This window comes from Anguilla rostrata, chromosome 7 (assembly GCF_018555375.3).
Source record: "Anguilla rostrata isolate EN2019 chromosome 7, ASM1855537v3, whole genome shotgun sequence".
NCBI classification, from domain to species: domain Eukaryota; kingdom Metazoa; phylum Chordata; class Actinopteri; order Anguilliformes; family Anguillidae; genus Anguilla; species Anguilla rostrata.
Genome location: NC_057939.1, coordinates 15369632 through 15392057, shown reverse-complemented (window position 1 = coordinate 15392057; position 22426 = coordinate 15369632). Strand labels below are relative to the sequence as shown.

Genomic DNA, 22426 nt, shown 5'->3' with positions numbered 1-22426 from the left:
CTTTCAAGTCTTGGGGGGCTAGATCTGAGAAAAATAAACACTGAAAATGGATGAGCAAGGGAACTTCTGAAGTAAATGACACACGCAGACGCGAGAATGATGCGCTTGTGCGTGCCTTAAATTTGTCCCGCTGGCTTCCATCAAGCTCTTATCTCGAGGCCTTGCGGAAGAGACTGCTCGCTCACCAGTGCGGCTCTAAGCCTTTCTGAGCTGTGCGAGCGCCATGGCAACACTGTAAACAAGAGACCCCCTCCGGATCGAGTGAAACACATCACACAGTAGGAGGGGAGGGGAAGGAGGAGGGAGAAATAAAAACGTTCTGAGTGTCTGCATTTCTCTTCTGTACCTTAAAGAGAAGACCCGCCACCCTTCCCTGAAAAACAAGTCGTCCTTCTCAGCCCTTAAGGCCTTTCAGACCGATGCTGGAGCACCGCACGCCATCGCTGTGACTGTTGCCCATGGTTACAGAGCGTCATCTGAGCTCAGCCCTGCAGAACTGAGCTGCACCTGCAGGTGGACATTACTCATGCAGAGAGCAGAGCGCTTTTTCCCATCATGCAGTTCATAGAGCTGCTTTAACAAGGATTTCAGATAATGAGAATGGTTTATGCCAGCAGACGACTGGCAGCCTGTTTTAAGCAATGACTAATAAACCGAGTGAAGTAATATAAGACGTATTCAGACACAGGGTAGAAGTATGACACTCAAGTGTCTCTTTCTCTTTGCTTTTTCTTTATAATGAAGCTGAGTCACTGCCTAGATGACTTCAGGACGCTATAATGTGCATCAGCATATATTCCAAGCCTCATTCTAAAACTCTGGAGGAGGTATTGGGTGTCCGGGTGGAGATTAATCATAAAAACATACATTCCCAGGAATACACCCATACACACACCCACGCACACGCACACACACACACGTCACACACGCATGCACCCACACGCACACACACAAGCAATAATACGTGCGTACACACACAGCTGCAGACGCAACACCACCTGGCGGTTTATGGAATTTGGCTGGGTGCCTCCCGACCAGAGTCACACTCAGATAGCTCACAGTGCAAATAAATGACTTGTCTGAGTGGGTGCGAGTGGGTTTCCGAGCAGGACGTAAATCAGAACGTCCTCTTAAAGATTGAATTCAGAGGGAGGGAACACTCAACACACCTCACGCTGCCTGGACACAGAGGCAAAATCAATCACGGATCCAGAGAAGCGATCTGAATACATCCCTACAATACGATGCAACCGCACCTTGTCTACAGGGTATAGTCAACAGAGCAGTCAGACATTGTTTTTGGTACAGGTCAATGTGTACAAATCACAGATTTTAGATGGTTTTCAAATAATGTTTCACTAGCTGACACATGAAACAGGTCATTCAAGGGTCTCCAATGAATGGCTCTAATTAAGTTAACACCTGGTTGAAAGTTGCAGTGATGATCAGTAACCAGTAGACATCTCCAGTGTGTTGAACTATTCATCACTACATACAGAATAAAATAAGGGTGTTGTCAAAGTATTATGAGTATAATGAGTATATTAAAAATAAAAAATGTTATATCAAAATCTTAGTATCGGAAAATGTTTTTCAACTCTAGTAACTACTCCCTGTCCAGAATGTAGGCTATAGGCCTATTCTAAATCACAGATAAAGTCCAACAGACAGTTTGACCCTTTGCACCAAGTGGTAGGCCTAATTAAAATGTTTCAAAATGAAAAATCAGCATTTACAGAATAACAACTTTTAAAAACGTTTCAAAACTGTTCATTAATGGAAAGTTGTAAACCCTAAGGGTGTGACCCCTGCTATGGCTGACAGACAGCCGAGATTCTTGGCCATGGACCGTATCAGTACGTGAGAACGAGGTACTGGCACGAGTCTATAATCAGTTCCACTGTGTCAACCCCTCTCTGAGAGCTGATGCAGAGTGAGCTGGCCATAGAAAAACAACTCCATATCCCACCCCTCCACTCCCAGAGGATGCTGGGATACTTTTCCTAAAGAAAGCCAGCTCACACTCGGTATCAGGAGTGTGGCTAATGAACTGGACGTCACGCATGAATCCCTTTAAGATAAATATGCGTAGAGCCTAATAAGACAAAAATAGTGTTGAGGTCGTAGCGCATTGTTCCGTAAATTGCTGGAAACAACTGAACCACAGAGTGTATGTTTAATGTACTGAGGATAACCACAGTTCACTGCTCTGCTGCTTACCAGCACTCCATTCAGCTGAACCGGCACAAATGGCTTTTGGTTTATTCCCTATTGGCATTTGTATCGATTCGGCTGATTCTAGTCTTGGCTGGAGAGGTGTCATGGGGGGGTCCACTGACAGGATGTAAAACACTGCCAGAATCACGCCCCTCCCAGGTCAGAAATTCATACAGATCTCACAGTGTGCTACAGTGAACAGGCTAATGACATGGAACATATATCACAAATAAGACAAATTGGTGAAAAAGAGAACAGGAAATGGAGAATGTAAGAAAGAGGACAGAATGCAGAAAGAGGTGATGGAGAGAAAGGGGGAGAGGGGGGAGCAGGGTATACGGTTACACAGTGTTTACTTGCTGCATTCCATCTTTCCTCCCTTTTCCTGCTCTCTCTCATTCATCCCGGCTCTCTCTCCAGGCCACCGAGCTGAGCTTAGGGGAAAGCCCTTGTGCTCACACAGGGGTACAAGCTGGTTATTCCTGGAACCCCAGCAAAAGGCTGTATATAGTGCAAAGTGCACACAGCTCTGCACTCTGCCAAATTCAAAGTCCTCAGAACGTGGGAACTTTCCAGGTACAGACCACAACAAAAGAAATTCAGTATAAAGTCTGAAATGTATGAGATGGAGATTGAGTTAAAGAGCGAGTGCTAATTACTTATCTTGGTTTTCAAAAATTGGAGACAGATGTATGTATGTGCAAATGAAGGGAGCAATTATGAAAAATGAATGCGGTCCAAACGTTCAAAGAGATCAATTTAAATGAATGCATAATAACCTAAATGAATATGCACAAACCATGGCATAACTTCAGTCAGTGGAAGCACAAATTGAAAACAGATTCAAATATTCTCACCTTGTGAAGTCACCTTTTGCCTCCTACAGAGAGGAAGAGAGAGGGAGAGAGGGGAAAACATTAGACACTTTTATGAGGGGTGAGCCAGTGGAGGGTACGGCTGTATCCTGCCCCATGCGGATCAGTGGATGGGGCATTAATCAAGGTGAACTGAAGCACACTCAGGGCTGAATCACTGCGAAACACGATCTCTCCCAGCAGGAGAAAGTCTCGTAAAGGTTATATCCTTACTTCACTCTAGTGTTTCTTTTGCGCCTCTACATCTTGAAACCTATGCACTTGTTGTACGTCGCTCTGGATAAGAGCGTCTGCTAAATGCCTGTAATGTAATGTAATGTAATTCCTGGGGACACGCAAACCCCCAGCACCTGCATTCCCCGCCCCTCCCCCCGGTGTGCAGATGTCCCCAGGTCGGGCCAACGCCGGTGGTTCAAAGGAAAGCTGCTCTGTAGCTCCACCCCCGACTCGCTTCATTACGCTCGGATGTGACATGCGCCCCGCAGCCTCACTCTCGCCCCCTTCTGTCAGGAGGACCCCTGGCGCACAGAACCCCAGAGAGGCTGTGCATGGCCACATCTGGAATCTGTGCTTCTGTCTGACATACTCATTTGATGATTCCCACCTGGATAGAGTACAATAGTCCCAACACACCTCTTATGGCAAGGGTAGACCGAAGCCTGGCCTTGTTCGCATTAATAATAGTTTCATTTTCATCTCAGCAAGGAGGCCTGGGAACAATACAATTCTTTTGAGATGACATGCTAAAAATACCATTCTACCGGATTTTTACACAGGAGAAAGAGAGGGATGTATTAGTAATGGCTATTGTGAAAAGCTCACTTCCTGTACAGACTTTCAGCTGTGATTAAATGTCACATCCCTGCTTTTACAGATAAGGCCAGGGGCAGAGTAACAACAGAGCTAAACATAGGTGGTTGACGATGTTTAAATTACTCATGGATCCACTGATCTTTGTATCACAGTATGTAGCGGCCAACCTTCCTCTTTGGAAAAATACAGAGCATGTAAGGTAACTTTAATACTTCCAAGCTACTACCAGTTTTAAAATCTTACTGTTGAAGTTCACTGGCCATTATTGGCAGAACTCCATACTTTTGACACCTAAAACACAAAGCATCAAGGAAACAAAGAAAATGAAAAATAGCTTTTTTTGGAATCACACAATACTGAAAATGAACCGTGCTTCTCAGTTCATTTTTTATAAAGTAGAAAGAGCAAGCTAAGCGTAAGCTTATTGTAAAGTAACTGCTGTAACTGCTTTAACCTCCTTGAAGTGTTACATAAGAGCATATTCCAAGATGCCAGTGTTTGATTGGATACAACAGACATCTTCCAGGCTCCTAATGAGGTTCAATCATACCTCTGGGGTTTGCCTGCGTGTCACATCTCTTTTTATATTGTGCACTAATCTTGCTTCAGATTTGAGCTTACAGCCACTTATCCTCAGATCAGTGTATGTCTGTGTGTCTTACCTGCAGTATGTAGGAGGCGAGCTCAAAGACCACCTCACTGTCCACCTCGATGAGCTCCTAAGGGGGAGGAAGCAAAAGGAGAGAAATGAGAACTGCTGTCTGCTGTCTGCTGAGCTCCCATAATGAGACGCTGAGGACTCCCCCAGCCCCCCCCCCATCTCTACTGCTAACCTGCTCTCAAGCCCCCCCCCCACTCCCTCACCTATGCTTCCAGTCCTGAGACAGGGCCCTACTGCAAAACATATGCCAACAATAATCAGTTATTTTTTGATGTATGACTCAAAATTATATGATATTAAATAACGTATCTCATACATTCGTGTCCGTGTGTCTCCATGAATATCAGCCTGATATTACATTTTAAAAATCATATCAAACGTGCCTTGGCTATGGTCTCTTTCATACCTTCCAGATGGTTGAAATGGAGTACCTCTCTCAGGACTACATAGAATACGTATTCTGCTACTCCATTTAGCTATAAATCAGTAGCACAAGCTAGCAATCTTTAAATAAATATACTGCCATAATGCTAAAATAAGCTTTTCTCTCTCAGTGTTTAGTCCCAGCCAATCAGTCGGGGAGGCTTTATAGGGGGGATTGGGGTGGGAAGATGGGTTGAGTGGTGTTGTTACCATGCCAACCTGACTGGCCACAATAATAGCACCCCTTTCATGGTTTATCAACAAACACTAGGACACAGGGACAAGAGTGACCTTGTTCTTTCATTTTGTCCCCTCGGCTCTAATTGGGAGCCTCTTTCTTCAAAGAGGGAGACCAGCTCCAGCCTGCAGGTTACTGGAGGTCAGAGTCCTGTCTGAGTGAATGTCCTGTGAGCATCAGCAGTTTGGGGAACCCGCAGGAACTTGCTGAAGGGCCTGTCTGTTACTCGCTCTTACCCTGTTTGCTGAGCAAATATAAAAAGGAATAGGGGAGGTCATTCCAGCGCAGTGGGGACCAGTGCGGTTGGGTGAGCGTAAACCATGCTGCTTTTCAACGGTCACGGAACCATGTTAGCACAATCTGAATCAAAGCTGGCTGTGTCAGAACTGTGCTACCGCCTTTATACTGCATTCCCGGGAAAAAGGAAAAATAATTTTTTTTTTAGCCCAGAGGCTGACAGCAGCGGAGAAATTTAACAGCCAGCCAACTACACCTTGAGCTTTTAAGTGCACCAGAGGCAGTGATGCTAGCCTACATGCCAAACAAAATAATGGGAAAGCACACAGAAGGCGAACTTAGCGAGCCCTTAACGGTTACAGCTCAAAAGTAAAACGGAATTATCACAGTGGGGCTACAGGCCCTACTCATGCAGAAGGCAACACAGGGAAGAAATGAAAGAACTTTCCTTCAATAATCAATAAGCTGTTAAGGAACAGTCGTAAGTAAGCTGAGTGAAAACTACATTTTAAGAAAGCACATTCTGCCGGGTGCAGTAAGTACAGCACATGAAACATAAACGTACAAATGCACTGGAGAACCAGGGCAATCCCAACTCAGAAGGGGGTGTGGTCTCAGCTGACGTCAGACACCATGACAGAGAATGGAAGCTTTCTGAAAACAGTGAAGTGACTTCCTGACCATGCGGCACGTTTGATTGCACTACAGGGTGGAAAAATGGCTCACTATTCCTCAGTTTCCCAAGCACCCCTGTAAAAGTGCTCCTATGACATGCCACATCAAAGGATGCTAACTGCCTTTCACAATTGCCCCATCCCCGGGTTCAAAGGCAAGAGTGATTTTTGTGATCTCTGTAGAGAAATCAATAGACACAATAACAGCCCATGATACAAAAGATGAACAAAAAGAGACTTGGATAAATAGCAGCCACAATCCATCCAAGAGGGGGCGGGGCATTGTATGGCAGGAAGCTTGAGACCAGCATGTTATTTCTTTCATTTAAAACGAAGATTCCTTCTAGACATTTTGTGAAGTTCTCTGGAGCAAAGGCTGGTTTCACTATTGCACACGCAGAGTGCTGTTAGGAAGAACGCTTCACAGACACCCGGCAGGGAAAGACAGCAGGTGCCTGATCAACCAGAGGGGGGGGCGCTCTTATGCAATGACATGGGGGAACTCAAAGTAGACCTTCAACAGTATGTTCCCTGTTTCATTATCTATTTTCTCAAAGTCCCAGCTATTCTCAGGTAGTTATGTGAACAATGTAACATTCATGAAAGTGGCCATTCATTTTACAAAATTGGTACATGAAAATATTGCCAAAGACCGGTGCACAATAAAATTACAGAACCTACCTTATAGATGCAGGACTTGGCATTGAGGAAAAACAACTCAATAGTTGCACTGTCCTTCAGGTAGGATATACTTTCAATGTAAAACCTAAAACATCAAAAAGAAAGAAAAATCAGAAGGTACATTCACACAGAAAAGAACATTAGAAGTAACAATGATAATTTCTCAGTACAACAGGGCATGCTGAAGAAATTCTTGAAATTGTCCCACTTTCTAACAAAGGTAGGCCTTCTGTTGTCATCTGATTACATCAATTAGCTAAGTCGTTTATAAGCTCTAAGCGATAATGGCAGTCATTTATGTCTCTCACAACAAACATGGTGTCTTTTGTGGGGGAAAGCACATGATCATTATATCAACACATTACCATAAATACAAATTGACATTTGAACAAATTTAATACTCTGCATGACATCACAATGCCCTCAGTGAACATTGGGACTGAGATTCAAGTTCTAAAACAGACTGTAGAGGAAAAACATAAAAGTTTGACCCACTTCACAGCGACTTTATCCTGGACACATAAGCACAAACTGTTATATCCATCCACTAGAGGTCAGCAGAGACAAGATCATGACCTTGCGCTGTGAAATTCCTTGACTGGGCCAACATTTTCTATTACTATGCTTAACGCATGGCGCGATATCTGTTTTCTTTCAATTGCCTACAGTATCCCCTTATTTATTGGCAGGAAAGGGTATTTGGCAGGAATAAATCTGCATCCCCATAAAGCTGTAATAGGAGATGGAATGCAGATAGATGAGTGTAAGCATGCCTGTCTGTCTTCACGGCTCATTGGAGCCGTCCTCTGTTTGTTATGGCCGGGAGTCTTAGGGTTTTTTTTTTTTTTACTAGTACCAGCGAAGAAAGCGTGATGTGCCTGCTCTGGTGGCTGGAGACGTAGTGAACAGCTAGCACTGTTAAACATTTTCATCCTGGGAAACACACTGACCTATTTCTGCGGCTGCAGCTGCAGAGATGGCGTTTGTTTTCTTAGGGAATCGAGCCGCACGGATTCACTGATCGGACTGTCGGTGGACTGGCTGATAGTGTTCTCAGAGAACAGGATGAGTCATTCAGGTGAGCTATAGATCTGGGCATTTCTGCAGAACTTGCACTGCACAGTGCCTTGGGGCACAAACAATGTCAGCTGGGCAAAGAAGAAACCCAATGAGGGGTTTTAAATAACATCTTTAAAGGATAATTCAGTCACCATGTTCCCTCCTTTCTGGCTTACAAGCACAGTTTTGTGTATTCGAGCACACAGCCCCTGCCAATAGGAGCATGCTCTCCTGAATAAAACCTTAGTGCGTTCACTGAATTGTATTTTTGCTCACAGAGATATTAAACCCATGTGTTGGAGTCTTGCCTTTGAGAAAATCCACAGCACCAGGCCTTTTGAACAGTAAGGCTCAAACCAGGACGTGCAAACTAATCTTAAAAGCAACAGTCATATTTTTTCCAGCAAGAGCTTCCGTCTGGCCATGGACGGGTAATTAGCGTTATTGTCACTCTGGGTTTTCACTGAGGTACGCCAAGTTTAACCATTTCACCAGGTGGTTGAAATGCAGTTTTCGAGGGAGGGGGGTTTTCAAATATCGGTTATCTATTTAACTGCAGTCTAAACGACATCCCTAATTGCGAGGGAAAGAGGCTGCCGCACATCGATGCAATTTTAGCACCTTGCAATCAATACACAATCAGGACTCACACAGATAATTATGCTCGTGTGCCAAGACGTCCTCTAGACCAGAACGGCTTCCGTATTAACTCCCCTTAAAAGCTGCGACTGCAACGGCCAACCGGTAAACCCAGAAATGAAGTCAGATTATTAATAAACTAGTGAAATTTCAGAGCGCGGTCCTGCAGCTGGCGTGTGGGTGCGCGGACATCCACAAATCGCACGGAGGACAGGAACCGACGCAAGCTGCTGCGACAAACTCAAATTATGCAGCGGAGACGGAATCGCGGTTCAGATCTTTCAATACGCATTTGCTGCTTTAGGAAAGCTGCCTGGTAGATTTATAGAGCCGAATGTAGAGCCTTAAGCCCAGTGGGACACACGCACGTCCACAGCATATCACGAGAGTATGGAAACGCTAACAATGATGCAAGAGTGTTTCTGCCGTGAGACTTTCTGGCGGCTTTGTTCCCCCAGAGCCAAGCAGCTGTAAATAATAACAGTGCACTTATTCTGGTGGGCCGTGAGAAAGAAAGGGGCTTTGATCTTGCCGGACTGAAAAGCTCCGTCGTCTACGGCAGGCTGATGACAACCCCCGGGCCTCCAGCGCACTATTCATAGGCGCCGCCTTTACAAACTGCAACTTTGTTAACCGCTACCGTCAATGTGCTCGAAAGCAAGGAAGCACTCTACAAAACGGCATTAAAGATTAACACTTAAGCAGTCAGGAATAGGAGAGGGTTATGAAAATATTTATCATTAAATAATTCTCTAAGCAGTGATATCCAGACGTCTTCAGACAGAAAGCATGTGTGCACTCTTGTGCTTTGTTTGCCAAACCTAATTTGTGAGTGAGTGAGTGAAGCTCCTGTAGTCTGGTCTGGGATGTCCGTGCTCAGCTGATTCACAAACTGTAGACTGTTTTGTTTAGTGAAGCCCTGCCACTCCCAAGCAACATCTTGCCAGGAACTCAAGAGTCCAAGGAGGACTCATTGCAGATGAATGGGAGAAGCTGTGTGCTAGTGATTCATCAAATGCAGAAGTTATCTTCCAAAAATGGAACTCCCTTGTGCTTTGTCTGTGACGTTATTAGTTATTCTTGTTCCATTTCCGTGCTGGTTCAAGGTTTCTTGTTTCTGTCCCAGAATACAGTCCTTGCACCTCAAAATCACTGACATGTACTTTAACCAATGCTCATTGATTCTAATGAAAATACATTAACTTCTCTTACAGACATGTTCCCACAAGTGAAAACAACCAAATCAATAAAAGCAATTGGTCTTGTTTTGAAGGCCTGTACTACAGTGTGTAAGGACTGCAGTCTGATAGCCATGTAAAACACCACACGGTCAGTCTCCCTTTACCGTGACCATGAGTCTGACTCAGAACAGTACGGTCACAGATTTTGATGGCGCATAATGAAGTATAACCCACGTGGGAGGAAAAGGAGGCCACCCCCCATAAATGAGAAGTGACCATCAGGACAACCGCAGTGTTCTCCCCTGCAGATTCAGCATGCCTGCAGTCAAGGGCACTTACTGTTGCATTATGGGCCATCTACCCAGAAAGGCAGCACGTCCTCAATTAGTGGGCAAAGTTAATGTTTACTGTGGGAGGTACTGTGGGAGTCTTCTTCGAGTCCTGCTAAATTTCCACATAGACCACAAAGCCAGTTCCACCGCTTTCTCCTTTAAATAAAAACAGCTATTTCAGGACGCAAGCAGAAGCCACTTTCACTCCGGGAATGAAAATGAGGACAGACGTGCATTTTGAATTCGACACACACATCAAAACATCCAGCCGGAGACCCTTCAGCAGCCGACATCCTGATGTTCCCCATCGAGGCGGCGTGTGAATTTCCTACCAAAAACATTTAAAGCCAGTCTCTGAGGGAGCCATTACAGAGATAAGAAGAGGCCCAGATTAGATAAGATAGGCTTTTAAAAAAGTAAATAAATCAATAAGTTCTCTATGTGAAAGCGACTGGCCCAGATCCGTTCCTATTAGCCCTGCAGATGCTCATTAGAGCACACGCAAACACACACACACACACACACACACACACACAAATGCACACACGAGCAACCACACACACGCGCGCGCGTGCACACACACACACTCACACACACACATACAGTCGTAGTCTGCAGACACAGTTTCAACATGGCATCACAAATAAACTGCTCTAGGCCTCAAAAACTGGCTATTTTTTGTAGCTACATGGGAGATAATTGGCTATTGTGTTTTCAGACACACATTGAGTGCTCCCCTGATCCTCACTAATTCAGCTGGCTGTTCTGCACAGCAGCTGATGGACAGATGGACAGAGGCCTTATGAAAAGAGCTTGGTCAGGTTACCCACATGTCCTGGTGTGTCGATGGGTGGTAAAACCAGCGGTAATGAACATGAAGACCAACAGTCCTCAGGCATGAACTGTGTGTGTGTGTGTGTGTGTCCATTTGTGTGTGTTTGTGTGCATGTGCGTGCTTGGTGTAAGTATCAAAGCATCCTATGGCTTTAACTTATGTACATTCATTAAAATGCAAAGGCTTCCAGAGCACTGTATGTAATAAAAGGAATGCTAAAAATACATATATTATATGAATATGATCTATTCAGACTAGCCTCGAAGCTTCCCTATTCAGTAACCCATTCTAATATGCACCAAGCCAGGCTCAGACCAGCGGCGCTAACAAAAATAGTAACGCAAGCTGAAAATGACTAGGCTATTCGGAATACTGGAACAGTAATGCAAAACACAAAGGAAACATGATTGCACTCAGGTTCTATAGTCTGACTGCACACTAGCCCAGTTATTGGTCACTGTATAATATACAAAGCAGAGACAGATGTAGACAAAGAACAAGCTCACTGGCTGGTGAGGGTGTTGCTTAAGGCTGTTTTAAGCTCACAGCTGTCAAAAGCCCATTTGGTCATTAGGAGAAAAGATAGGTTAAAAAGAGATGCATTGTCTTCTACACAGTGAAAATTTGCACAAATGCAAGAAAATTATATGAATTATACATATGACTGGAATAGCCTTCCCCTAATTCTACAATAACTAACATTTAACTAGGGGAGGGATCAACACAAAGCAGCTTGTCATAGCCTGCAGAACACTTAGCAAATAGATTAGAGAATGTAACTGTGTCATTACGCTGAATTGCATATTTGCAGGGCAGACTACTCACATAGCGTAAATGTAGCATATCATTCATTTGTACAGCTGAATATTTGAGTAAACATGATAAGTGCCTTGCCCAATGCTACAACCAGTCCAATTCACTGACTGCTACAGTACTCCACTCTGCTGCTCACAGTAACAAATAGGAATATTCGCAACCAGTATTACTATAATCATGAATAGCATGGGCCATTATAAAATCTTCCCCTCAAAAATACAACAAAGTGCCAAATAATACCTTACAATCTGAGCTTTCTGTCTTCTATGGTTGAATCTGTGTGCTCTGACTGAACAAAAGCCCCTTTGAATATGTGATAAAAACAGGACGTTTATAATTCAGCATCAATAACAGCCGATACACTGAGGTTAGCAATGATCTCAATATAGGCATCATGATTAGCTGACTGAATGGAGAGCAGTTTGGAGTCAGACCAGGGGATTCTGGAATTTTTAGTGCGCTAATAGAGCACACTGGCTGTGGTTCAAATGTGGGTAATGGACATTGTAACTGCTATATAAATGTGGGTGTACAGCTTAGGCGCTGGTGTTAGCCTGTCCATATTTAAAAGAGACTACTACAGGGAAAGCAAAGAGTAGTTGTAATGCTGCTCATTGTGTAATCCCTCAGATTGAAAAAGATAATCTGATGATAAGGATGCTAGATCGTAGTCCAGTGAGCGGGTTCACTGCCAGCGCATTAGCGTTCCAGTGTAATTAACACGCGCATCAACCGCGCGGATTAATGGAAACGATGGAGCTGATTGGCAGCATCCCTTGCCAGGAATTTAAAATGGGGTCAAAGCAATTCTAAGGGTGTTCACATGCACCTGTCTCTTCTCATTGCCCTTCCAATTTGTCTCAATTCATAAGCAGCTCACTGGCGCGCTTGTTTCACTACCGGAATATCAAGCGTTCATCTCCCCTCTCTTATCATCCCTCAGTGTTCAGGGGGCACCATCTCCAGCACCGATAAACAGAAAAAAGTTCCAGGCAGACGTCGAATGTTTTTTTTCCTCCTCTGCTCGCACCATCACGGTGTTCAGCCTCAGATGCCAATTAAAGCAGAAATGACCTCCATATCGCGCAGCACCATCTGGGACAGGCGCAAACTACCGTATCACCTCTCGGAAAGACGTTATCTCACACACGAGAAATGCACAATGTTTTCTGGCCGTACCCAGACCATGTCAGTTGTCAGTGGAGGTGTGCTATTTCCACAGATAGCCTAATGTCTTTCACTGGATACACGGCCTTAGCCCATACACTGCAAAATCGGCAACTTGGACAGAAGTTCGGACATGGGTTCCGCTGTCACTTGTACTGGCACTCAATAGAACATTAATGGAAGACTGTTCATTGTGGGAATAAAATAAAGGGAAATCTTGGGGGCTTTAACTGAAAACCAACATACGCTCAGGGCCAATTCAGAGACAAACAGAAAGGAGTCAGGACACCAGAATATAAGGTTCTCTGAACCCTTCTGTGCAAACTAGATCACATGAGTTCTGTTGCAGCATGTGAGTATGCAATGGTAATAAAACAATCAGAAGCATTGATGTGGGAGATGTCTCTGCTACCCTTCTATGGGATTCAGGCCCTGAAGATGGGCGGATGAAGTCTTTGGGGATGTGTACTTGAGTTTGAGAGGGCACAATTGGTCTCTTTTTCTTCCCTGAAAACCATTTATCACCAGATAAACACGGTTTTCCAGCCTCATTCTACCCCACTGTTGAAAATGCATATAAAATGAATGAAGAGAAGAACAGTCGGTCGATAACAATTGGGGCACAGTTGACCATAGCAGCCAGCACAACCAACTTAATGAGACTGTAAATGCAGTTGAATTGGAGTTTCTAAACAGTTTAGCACTGGCTCACTCCAGCTGAAGAGGAAAGGGGACTGAGTCTGCTTAGGTCTGCTTGGTGCTCACCAGACTCTAGCCCTCTGTCACTGCGTCATTGGTGCATGTGAGTGAGGTACCCACCTGACACAGAAGTACAGCACCACCGGGCCAGACTTCTTGGGGAACTCATGTTCCAGGACACGACGGTCCAGCTGCAGCCAGCTGAAGTGACCCCTGGAAGAGACCCCAAAAAAACAAAAAAATCAATCACCTCCAACCCATCACAATGACTGCCAGCTAAATGTGTTTTCAGTCATGAACATACACAAATACACACAGACTTGTATTGTATATAAGGATTATACATTAATAAAATATTTCTCAAACAAACATACACACGCACACACACACACACATATAACACGACGGAACTACAGTAGCAGGGTTTGGTTTAAGGGTGCCAAACAATCCCAAGGTTGTGTTGAAGCATTTCAGTCCTGTGAGTAAAAGCATTCCATGACAGGCATGTAGCAGAGGCTAGCGTTTACCCTGCTGGTCGTGTTACTATTTGTTTAGGCTCCCTGGTGAAACAAGGATTCTTTGCATTGGGATCAGAGGTCACAAGTCTGAACTTTAAGTCTTTTTAGAAGCTGCCCAGTTCCCACATCTATTTTAAATTCTGGGTGGACGATCCGCGTCTCCGCTGGGTAGAGATGAGGGCGGACAGGTCATGTTTATTTCCGTCTCTCAGACTCTGGTGTACTTTCCACAGCGAGGGTCTCTCTGTGAATTGCTGTCTCTAAGTGCCGCTTTCTTCCAGTGTTATGGACCGGTGGACAAGGCTGGCATCCACCTGACATAAGACACAGGCTTTTGCTAAGCTAGGGACGACCTCTACCTGCTACTGAGAGAGTGGATTAAATGGAGGAGCAAATGTCTCATTGTCTGCGAGCCATCGGTCTGCCAGAGAGTGTTTGGGGTAACTTGCCCTCTAAAAAAGGCTGCTGTGTGTCAAAAAAAACAGCTCTAGTGCACTGCAGTCTGAATGCTGCTACACTCCACTTTCTCTGCATGGCTGTGCTCAGATATACAATTGAATTACCTGCCGGAATAAGTCATATAAATCAAGATACTACTATTCAGAAGGTCCCTCAGTTTGAACAGGTTTTACGTCTGTTAAGTTAACAAAGTGCCCTGAGGGATGTAGTTAAGAGGAAAAGCTTAGCTTTCAGAATGGGACCCTAATTAAACTGACTGTTCATAAAGGCAAATATTCAAGCAAATGGAAGACGTGACAGTAGGTTCTTCTTAAAAGGCTTTCAAGAAATTTCTAAAAGGAATGAACCAGAGGTTCTTTCATACTGTTAATTGTAGCATATAACTTTAAAAAAACGTGGCAGGCAGCCAAATTCTTAAATGCTAATTTATTCTCAAAGTTCTGTTTCTGGAAGGTGAAATGCAGTGGCATTAAAGAAATGTTAGTTTACACAATGAAGTCCAAAGTAAATTATTGGTGTGACGTCCGAGGATGTTAGAATCTGCTTTGCAAGGGCCACTGAATTGGTTTTTGCTTGCTTGGTGCTGAAACTTTTGGGGAGAAAATTTAAATCGAAAGCAATTTAACTGCAAGGCTGAATTGACTAACTGCTCAGTAGCTGGAGAACAGTCTTAAGCTCCGTTTGCCAGAAGTAAAAATCACAGAACATAGGAGCGCATACTCACGTCTCATCTGTGTACGATATTCCAAAGTACTCTTTCTCTTTCAGGTTGAAGTGGGATGCCACCAGGTCAAGGAGATCTTTTGCCATGAGTTTGGGCTGGGGGAGGAAGAACAGGCAAGCGTTATTCTCCAGCATGTGTGGTCACAGTTATTTCCATAGCTCTGAGATACCGAGGCGGCACTAGCAGTGCAAACATGTGCAAAGAGAGGGACTGGGCGCACGTACGGGCGCTCTAATGGGTATTGATTTACTGCGGTGACTCAGCGTCTGCGACGCGTCAGCGGGGTCTGCGGTGGCGCTCCGTCTCCTGCAGGACGCAGCCGCGGCGGTAATCTCCGACGCGTCTTCGCCATGACGACGAGCTCGCGCCATCACTCAGAGGCAGGAGAGGAGCCACTGCGGAACCCGCGTCCGCCCTGCCGCGCAAACCAGTCGCGTCGCAGACTCTTTAAACCAGCGAGAAACAAGACTGCGGTCGAGGAGTGTTTTCGGAGCTCGCAAATTGGAAGAACGGTGTCACGTCTAGGCTCCGCTGCGCATGTTAAGTGTCTTTTTATCGGGTCATCTGTCTGTGTTGCCAGATTCTCGCCGTGTCCCAGACTCCTGGTGAAGTGAGTAATGTCTAAGGCTGTGTGGAGGGGGCCTGGAAGAAGGTGTCAGCATGCATGCACGCGTGCTCTTCCCCCTTTGCGTGGACATGCCCACCGTGATATGACACTATATTAATCTCTAACTAAGGGTCTTTTTAGAGGGTCTCCCCTAAAAACTTCCCATTTAAATGGATGATGTGGGGAAACCTGCCTTTGGGAAGACCTGCTGAACCTCATCGTTCCACCATTGAAGGTGTAGGCTGTGTGTACGTCAGCGCACACATTTTGGGATGCACGCAGAAAGTCGCACAACCATCATGAATGGCCAGCATGGATAAATTGCTCAGCCACAATTACGTCATTTTGACCATGCAGAGAGACTTTCTGCTCAATTGAGCCCATGAAAAAAGGCCAAGCATTAACTCTTAGTTTGTGTGTATAAGAATATAACTGTGCGTGTGTGTGTCTGTGTCCGTCACTGTCTGACAGACCACTTAATGGTCAATTTTCTTGAACTGTTAAAAGAAATAAGCAAAACAATGAGGGCAATCTTGCCATCACAAAATTGTACACTGGTCCCGCAGATATATTTAGTTTTACACACAAGGCCATTCTGCACCACACACTTCCTGCCTAGCCTGGCTCCTGCCCTGTAAAATGAATCTCCGAACCACTCTAATTACTATTTTTGTTCCACTCATGCCCGCAAAGGCCATTTTCAATTAACTGCAAAGAAAAGCAACAATAATCATGTAAACTGACTCTTCATGCCTACGCCTTCCAAAAATAGCCAGAGAAAATATAGAGCAATGTACAATTACATTTATGTTTCTCTCGCCAAAGCCCTGACAGGGAGAACTGTGGCAATGTGGCGCCTTGCAGCTCCGAAGAGAAGCCCATGAGCATGTATTCACAACGCAAGTCAGCCGTGTACTGATATAAGCAAAAGCCTCTTATCACATCTACTTAATGCAATGCATGCATTACAACTGAAAGCAATACAAAATGTTTTGCCCAGCTTCTTCCCATGGTGGGTGGAAACAACTCACCCTCAAGCTATATAAATTATCTCTACGCTCATTTGCACAAATCGAATACATTTACTTTGTTTGCTGCACTGAAAATGATCTCCTTGTTCACACAAGGAAAAACAACATGACGACAGTATGGTTGCAGTTTCTGGTGATTCCCAGAAGCACTGGAAGTTGAGAGGTGCTGAAACTCGGACTCAGTGAATTATTCATGTGGCAGCCTTGGTTGCTAACAGTTCTGGTTCACTCGTTTCTTATTTCTTCTTCAGTTTAAGACTACGGATCTCCACACGGCAGTTTACACATGCCATTTCAGTATCCAGTTCTTTTCCCTACCACCTAGGAATGACAGCCGTAAAGATGCAATTTCGCTGTATTTATCCAATCTGTTGCAAGCTGTGGGGCTTTTCTGTTTGTATGTTTAATTAAAGCTGCACAGAAACAATGATCTTCACACTATGTGGTTTGGGTGATGTAATGACTGCGGCAAAATGTATAAACCATCCAGATGATTTGATGAACAGTGAACCAGTGCAGAACCTGTCCTACAATCACCCCCCCAATAAAAGAGTGATTCAACAGGCTCTCTTGATACAGAGAGCAATCTCTGAAGGAGAAGTTTTCCTGTCGTTTCCTTCAACTTTTGCAGACATTTCAGTATTGTTAATACACCCAAGAGACTCAAAACACTTTTATCTTGATTTGAAGACATATTAGAGTCTGAGGTCCTGCCCCCTCCCCATTTTACCATGACCCAAGCAGTCTTTACGGTGCTTTATGTTATGTGTGTCGTATGAGAGACAGATTGTCCTTGGCTACAGCTGGCTGTGGCCTGGTGGATGAGGGCCTGCCTTGATTCAGATAGCAGACCATCTCTGAATGAGCTCTTTTTCTGATTGTGACTGAGGCTCTTCTCTCTGGGCTCTCCAGGCCTGGATGTTACTTTACTTGATCAATGCTGATTGGCTGATTGTTCTCAGATGGGTTGCCTGATGCTGCAGGCCCAGGGAGTAGGATGAGATGAGCAGTCCAGATTATTTAAATCTACTGCTGTGGCCATGAGTTGAGGCAGGTGCAGCTCAGATCTACTTATTTTTAAATGATCTGGATGGGCTGCCAATGCAAATCAATGACTAGACAGACAAATTAAAATAATATCACCCTCAGGGATCTACGCACTGCCTGCATTAGGCTTTGACCTTGTCTCGTCCCCCTAAAAAAAATATCTTCCATTAGCAATATCACTCTGCTATAAGATTACTGATTACAACAACTCCAGCTGCAGAAGGATGTCCTCTGAATGTTCTAAGGAGGGATAAGCCCCATCTTCCTGGAGTTGCCCAGGGTCTGTTTCTTCAGAGATGACTCCTGTTACCTCTACAGAGGCCCTCCTCTGACAGGTCATAACACTGAGGCTCACAGAGTGATCGCCTGCAATGAGAACAGGCTGTACCCTGATGTGGGAAATCTCCTGCCAAGCAGACACGACCCCGTGTGTGAACGCTAGCCTGCCCAGACTTAACAAATTGCTATTGACAAGAGAATTATAGAAAGATCTAGATAAGATCAGTGCCATGTTGCAGTGCTGGATCCTGAGCAAGTGAGTGATTTAATGCAGCGTTGCACTGAACAGTGCAAGATGGGCAAGACTGGATCAGCTGAAGGAATTCCAATATTCCAACACGGTTTTGCTGCAGCTCAAGGTTTTAGCCGCAGTCTTACACGTGCTGAGCAGAGCAGGGTGCACCGAGTCCCGGTGTGACGTCCATGTTTTGACTGCACGCGCTCGAGAGATCACAGCTTTCACCAGACGCGCCATTAGACAGGCAGACACAGCCGGCGCTTAATACCGCCAGAGCGCCGTTAGAACCGGGAGAGAATGCTTACTTGGCAACCTTCCGGATCTGCACACCGTCTTTCCTGGAGAGCTAAAATCCATGTGGAGCCCTCCAGAATTACAAATGTGCGCTGTGCTGGGGCGTGCTGACAGGGAGGGGAGTTGTACAGGGATAACAGATCATACTGACACAGAAACCCCATAAACCCCTGATTCATGCCATGGAGGAGTAGAGCTTATGTTTAAACCTGGATAACTGCACTTTGAGAGCACCACTGGTCACTGTTCATGCTAAAGAGTTGATGTACTGACCAATATGTGAGGTCCAGCTTCAACTGCATTTTTCATACATAGGTCACCCTTCAGAATTTGATACAAGTGACAGGAAATCATGACGATGAGATCTCCCACATGTTCCAGGCCACACCATCTTCCATAGCCAATCAAGAGGAGGACAAGGGCTATACTACAGGAAAAGAGCACCTCTGAGGGATATGAAGGCACAGAGAACCTAATCAACGGGCAGATTTAACCAGGTGGTTGGTTCATTGATGGTCTATTTGCAATGCTGCAGCATGAGAATGTTCTATGTGGTTCAAAGAATAATTTGGTGATTGCTCATCATACAACAGCTGTCTTTTACAGAGGAACAGTCAGGTGATACTGCCTGCACATCAATTTGGTCACAGTCCTGATTCTTCTAGTTCAACAACCTTCACCACAACAAATATAGAGGTCAAAAAATGTTCCACTGAATGGAATTTTCCATTATGTACCTTATATGGAGGAAAACATATGCCCTTATGCGGGAATATGAAGCAAATTAATTTAATGTTTTAGGCTACATATTGAAGACATGAGACATCTGAAGTTGTTGTAGAATTTACAGATGCAATCCAAGTTAAATACTTTGACCAAAGTTACAACTGCAGCACACCACCCATGATTCAACCCTGCTACCTTCTAATTGCTAGCCTAGGGCCTAGACCTACACTACACATCCAGAGGGCTTATAAATTGCATGCCAGCTGCTACATTAAAGGATATTTTTCTTTCTGCCAGTAATGGGCTGTGTAACTGTGTATTGGCCAGCACATTATTGCAAGTCTTGCCAACATCAGGTTTATATGACTTCCTGCAGCCCTCACGGCCAGCTCCCAACTCTGTCTTCATTACAGTGAAACTTCTCTGGCTCCATTCATTCCTCTCCACTCTGGCCATTTCTGTTTCTGCAGCTTTCCACCGATGCCCAGCACACCATGCGATGAACAGCAACCGCATGTCCTTCTATCAAAGTGGTTCCAAATGGACGACAGTCCCACATCACTGCTCAGTGGCCTCCTGTGGACTTCAGGCCTTCAGCATGTCAGACTATAGGCTACCAATAAGAAATACTGTAGGAGAGAAAAGGCCATTTTGCAGGTTTTTGTGTCAGGTGTAGACAGGTAAATTAGACAGCTCTCACAGCAGGGCAAGGACTCTCCGAAGCGGTAAACTTCATCAGGAGACAGATCAGGGGCTGGACAGAGTAATGGCCAACAGTCACATCAGGACTGAATAGATTAAACGCACAATCACAATGAGTGACCGGCATGCACTCTGATAAGATTACCACACAACTCTGGTGCAACCCATTACCACTGTAAGAAACATTAGCATAACATAATAAGAATGAGATGGCCCAAAGCTACGGAAGGCAGTCTCATACAGTCTCATGTGAACAGGCTGCAGTGACCGTATAAAATACACAAACCGTGAAGTGTCTAGCCAGGCAGCAGTTCCTTTGACGTGAGCAATATTTCTTCATTTTTAAAAACTGCAACATCCATTTAAAGTTTGATTTACTTTGTGCACTGACTGTCCCCCAGAACCACAAGACGGTAATTATGGCTTCCTGTGAAGCATGAGGTCATCAGAAGTGCAGTGAAGAGCTTTTAATCAATGCTGAGATCAAGTGAAATCTTGGACAGAAAGAGAACGAGACATTAGGGGGGGTTGAGGAGGGTGCTTTTGGCTGCTTTGTCTGAAAGGAAATAGCAAGATCAGCTCTGCAGACCATCTCTGGACTCAAATTGTTTCTGACACCCATGCTCATCTGCCAGATGAACTAACGGATGAGTATCTCCGTAGTTTCTGGCCCGCGTTACAGCGCCAGCATATTTCAGGCGCTCTGACAAAAGGAGAGCCCGTCCATGACAGGGCGCCAGCGCAGTGAGAGATGGGTCTCGCTCAGGCCCGGCTGTTCTACATCACGACGAAGCCCAGTTGCTTTCAACTTTGGGAAGAGGGTCCCAGCACGGCTGCTGGGCTTATCGGTGGCACAAGGACCCTTCTGTGAACCCGGAGAGTCCCTTTGCCTTTCAGAGCAGTTCAGCTCCTGCAGGGACTAATCCCCCGCCAAGTGTCCTTTACAAAGGACAGACAATCAGCAGGGCCTCAAGCAGGTGGCCGGCCAGCCGCATGGGACTGGTGTTAAGCCCACGCCCACGTCCGTGAAACCTTAGACTTGGACCCGACACATGCTTCTTACGCTGAAGGGACACAAAAGTCAAGTGTGATATTTGACCGTAAAGGGTTTGTTCACAATTGCTGCGTTTGCTTAACGTAGCATGTAGGCTATTGTTAATTAGCTGCGATGTGATTAGCAAGTGCCTAGGGAACACTCTCCACCCCCATGCAGTCTGCCCAAGATCCCCAAGCAGCAGACACATGCAAATGTATGAGCCCTCCCTCTCCCTCTCTCAATCTCTCACTCTCTCCCCCACTCTCTCTCACACACAGTCGCACACACAGGCATGCACATACACACATGCATGCACACAGACTTGCACAGCCACACTTGCATGCAAACACACACCCATACACACAAAATGGACTTATCACAAAACGCCATGCCTCATACTGAAACTACATGACTAAAAGTACAAATCAGAAAATAGAAATGTGGCTGTATAAGAAAAAAGAGAAGGATGTGCTATCCAAGAAGATTTTATGATGTGTAATTTCAACACTGCAGCACAGCCATTTGGATTTTATTTGATGAATCACTTCATTTGAAAAAATGTATAAATACTAATGCCACTATGGGCCACTTTTAGCACTTAGCTTAAAACTGCTACTAACAAGCATACAGATCCATTCGGTAAAGGCAGCTGGTTTTAGTTAGAACTTACACTAACTTGATAATGATAATAAATTATTATAACTTGATTAGTTGTGTCACACAACTTAGAAGATTCAACTTGCGCTTTGAGAGTGAGGCTAAGTGACTGAGCGAATATGGCTGACCCTTTCGTCAAGTATGCGACTCCCTGATCAGAACCATTCACAGTGTTTTGCTGTAGAGTGAAAAGTTTTCAGATTTGTTCAAACAAGAAAGAGTTTGACAGCATGTGACAACTCCACCAATGAATTGGTTTATGAAGTCTCCCTTTCCGATCACTAGTTTTCAATAACTACAGACCCACACCAAAATATTACAAGAGCAAGGTTGCATTAACAGGTAGCCTACTTGCTTTAACCGAGCATTAGAGTAATATTCTTAAATGCCCTTCTGTAAATGTCCATCCAGTCAAACCACCATGGTATTCGAAGGGAAAACTAATTAAATTGGATGCATAATATCTATTTACATTTATTAAGCCTCCAGCATGATAGCCCTGCTTTACACATCAACAGTGAACATATGTAATGAACCAGACCACTGACAGACATGCAGGAT

The 22426-nt window shown here is 44.8% G+C and overlaps 1 protein-coding gene across 13 annotated transcripts in view; it reads right to left on the bottom strand.

Annotated features, from left to right (window-relative positions):
- Window positions 1-22426, bottom strand: part of LOC135259135 (FERM domain-containing protein 4A-like) — a 148541-nt gene that overhangs the window by 32283 nt on the left and 93832 nt on the right. For all 13 annotated transcript variants that reach the window (XR_010331208.1, XM_064343097.1, XM_064343098.1 and 10 more), the window contains exons 3-7: window positions 15249-15343; window positions 13668-13760; window positions 6820-6904; window positions 4568-4624; window positions 3075-3097 (exon numbers count right to left, since the gene is read on the bottom strand). Coding sequence is in view for 12 of the 13 variants with exons in the window: in XM_064343097.1 (XP_064199167.1) it covers window positions 3075-3097; window positions 4568-4624; window positions 6820-6904; window positions 13668-13760; window positions 15249-15343 (353 nt within the window). In the remaining variant the exon portion in view is untranslated. The remainder of the gene's footprint in view (window positions 1-3074; window positions 3098-4567; window positions 4625-6819; window positions 6905-13667; window positions 13761-15248; window positions 15344-22426) is intronic.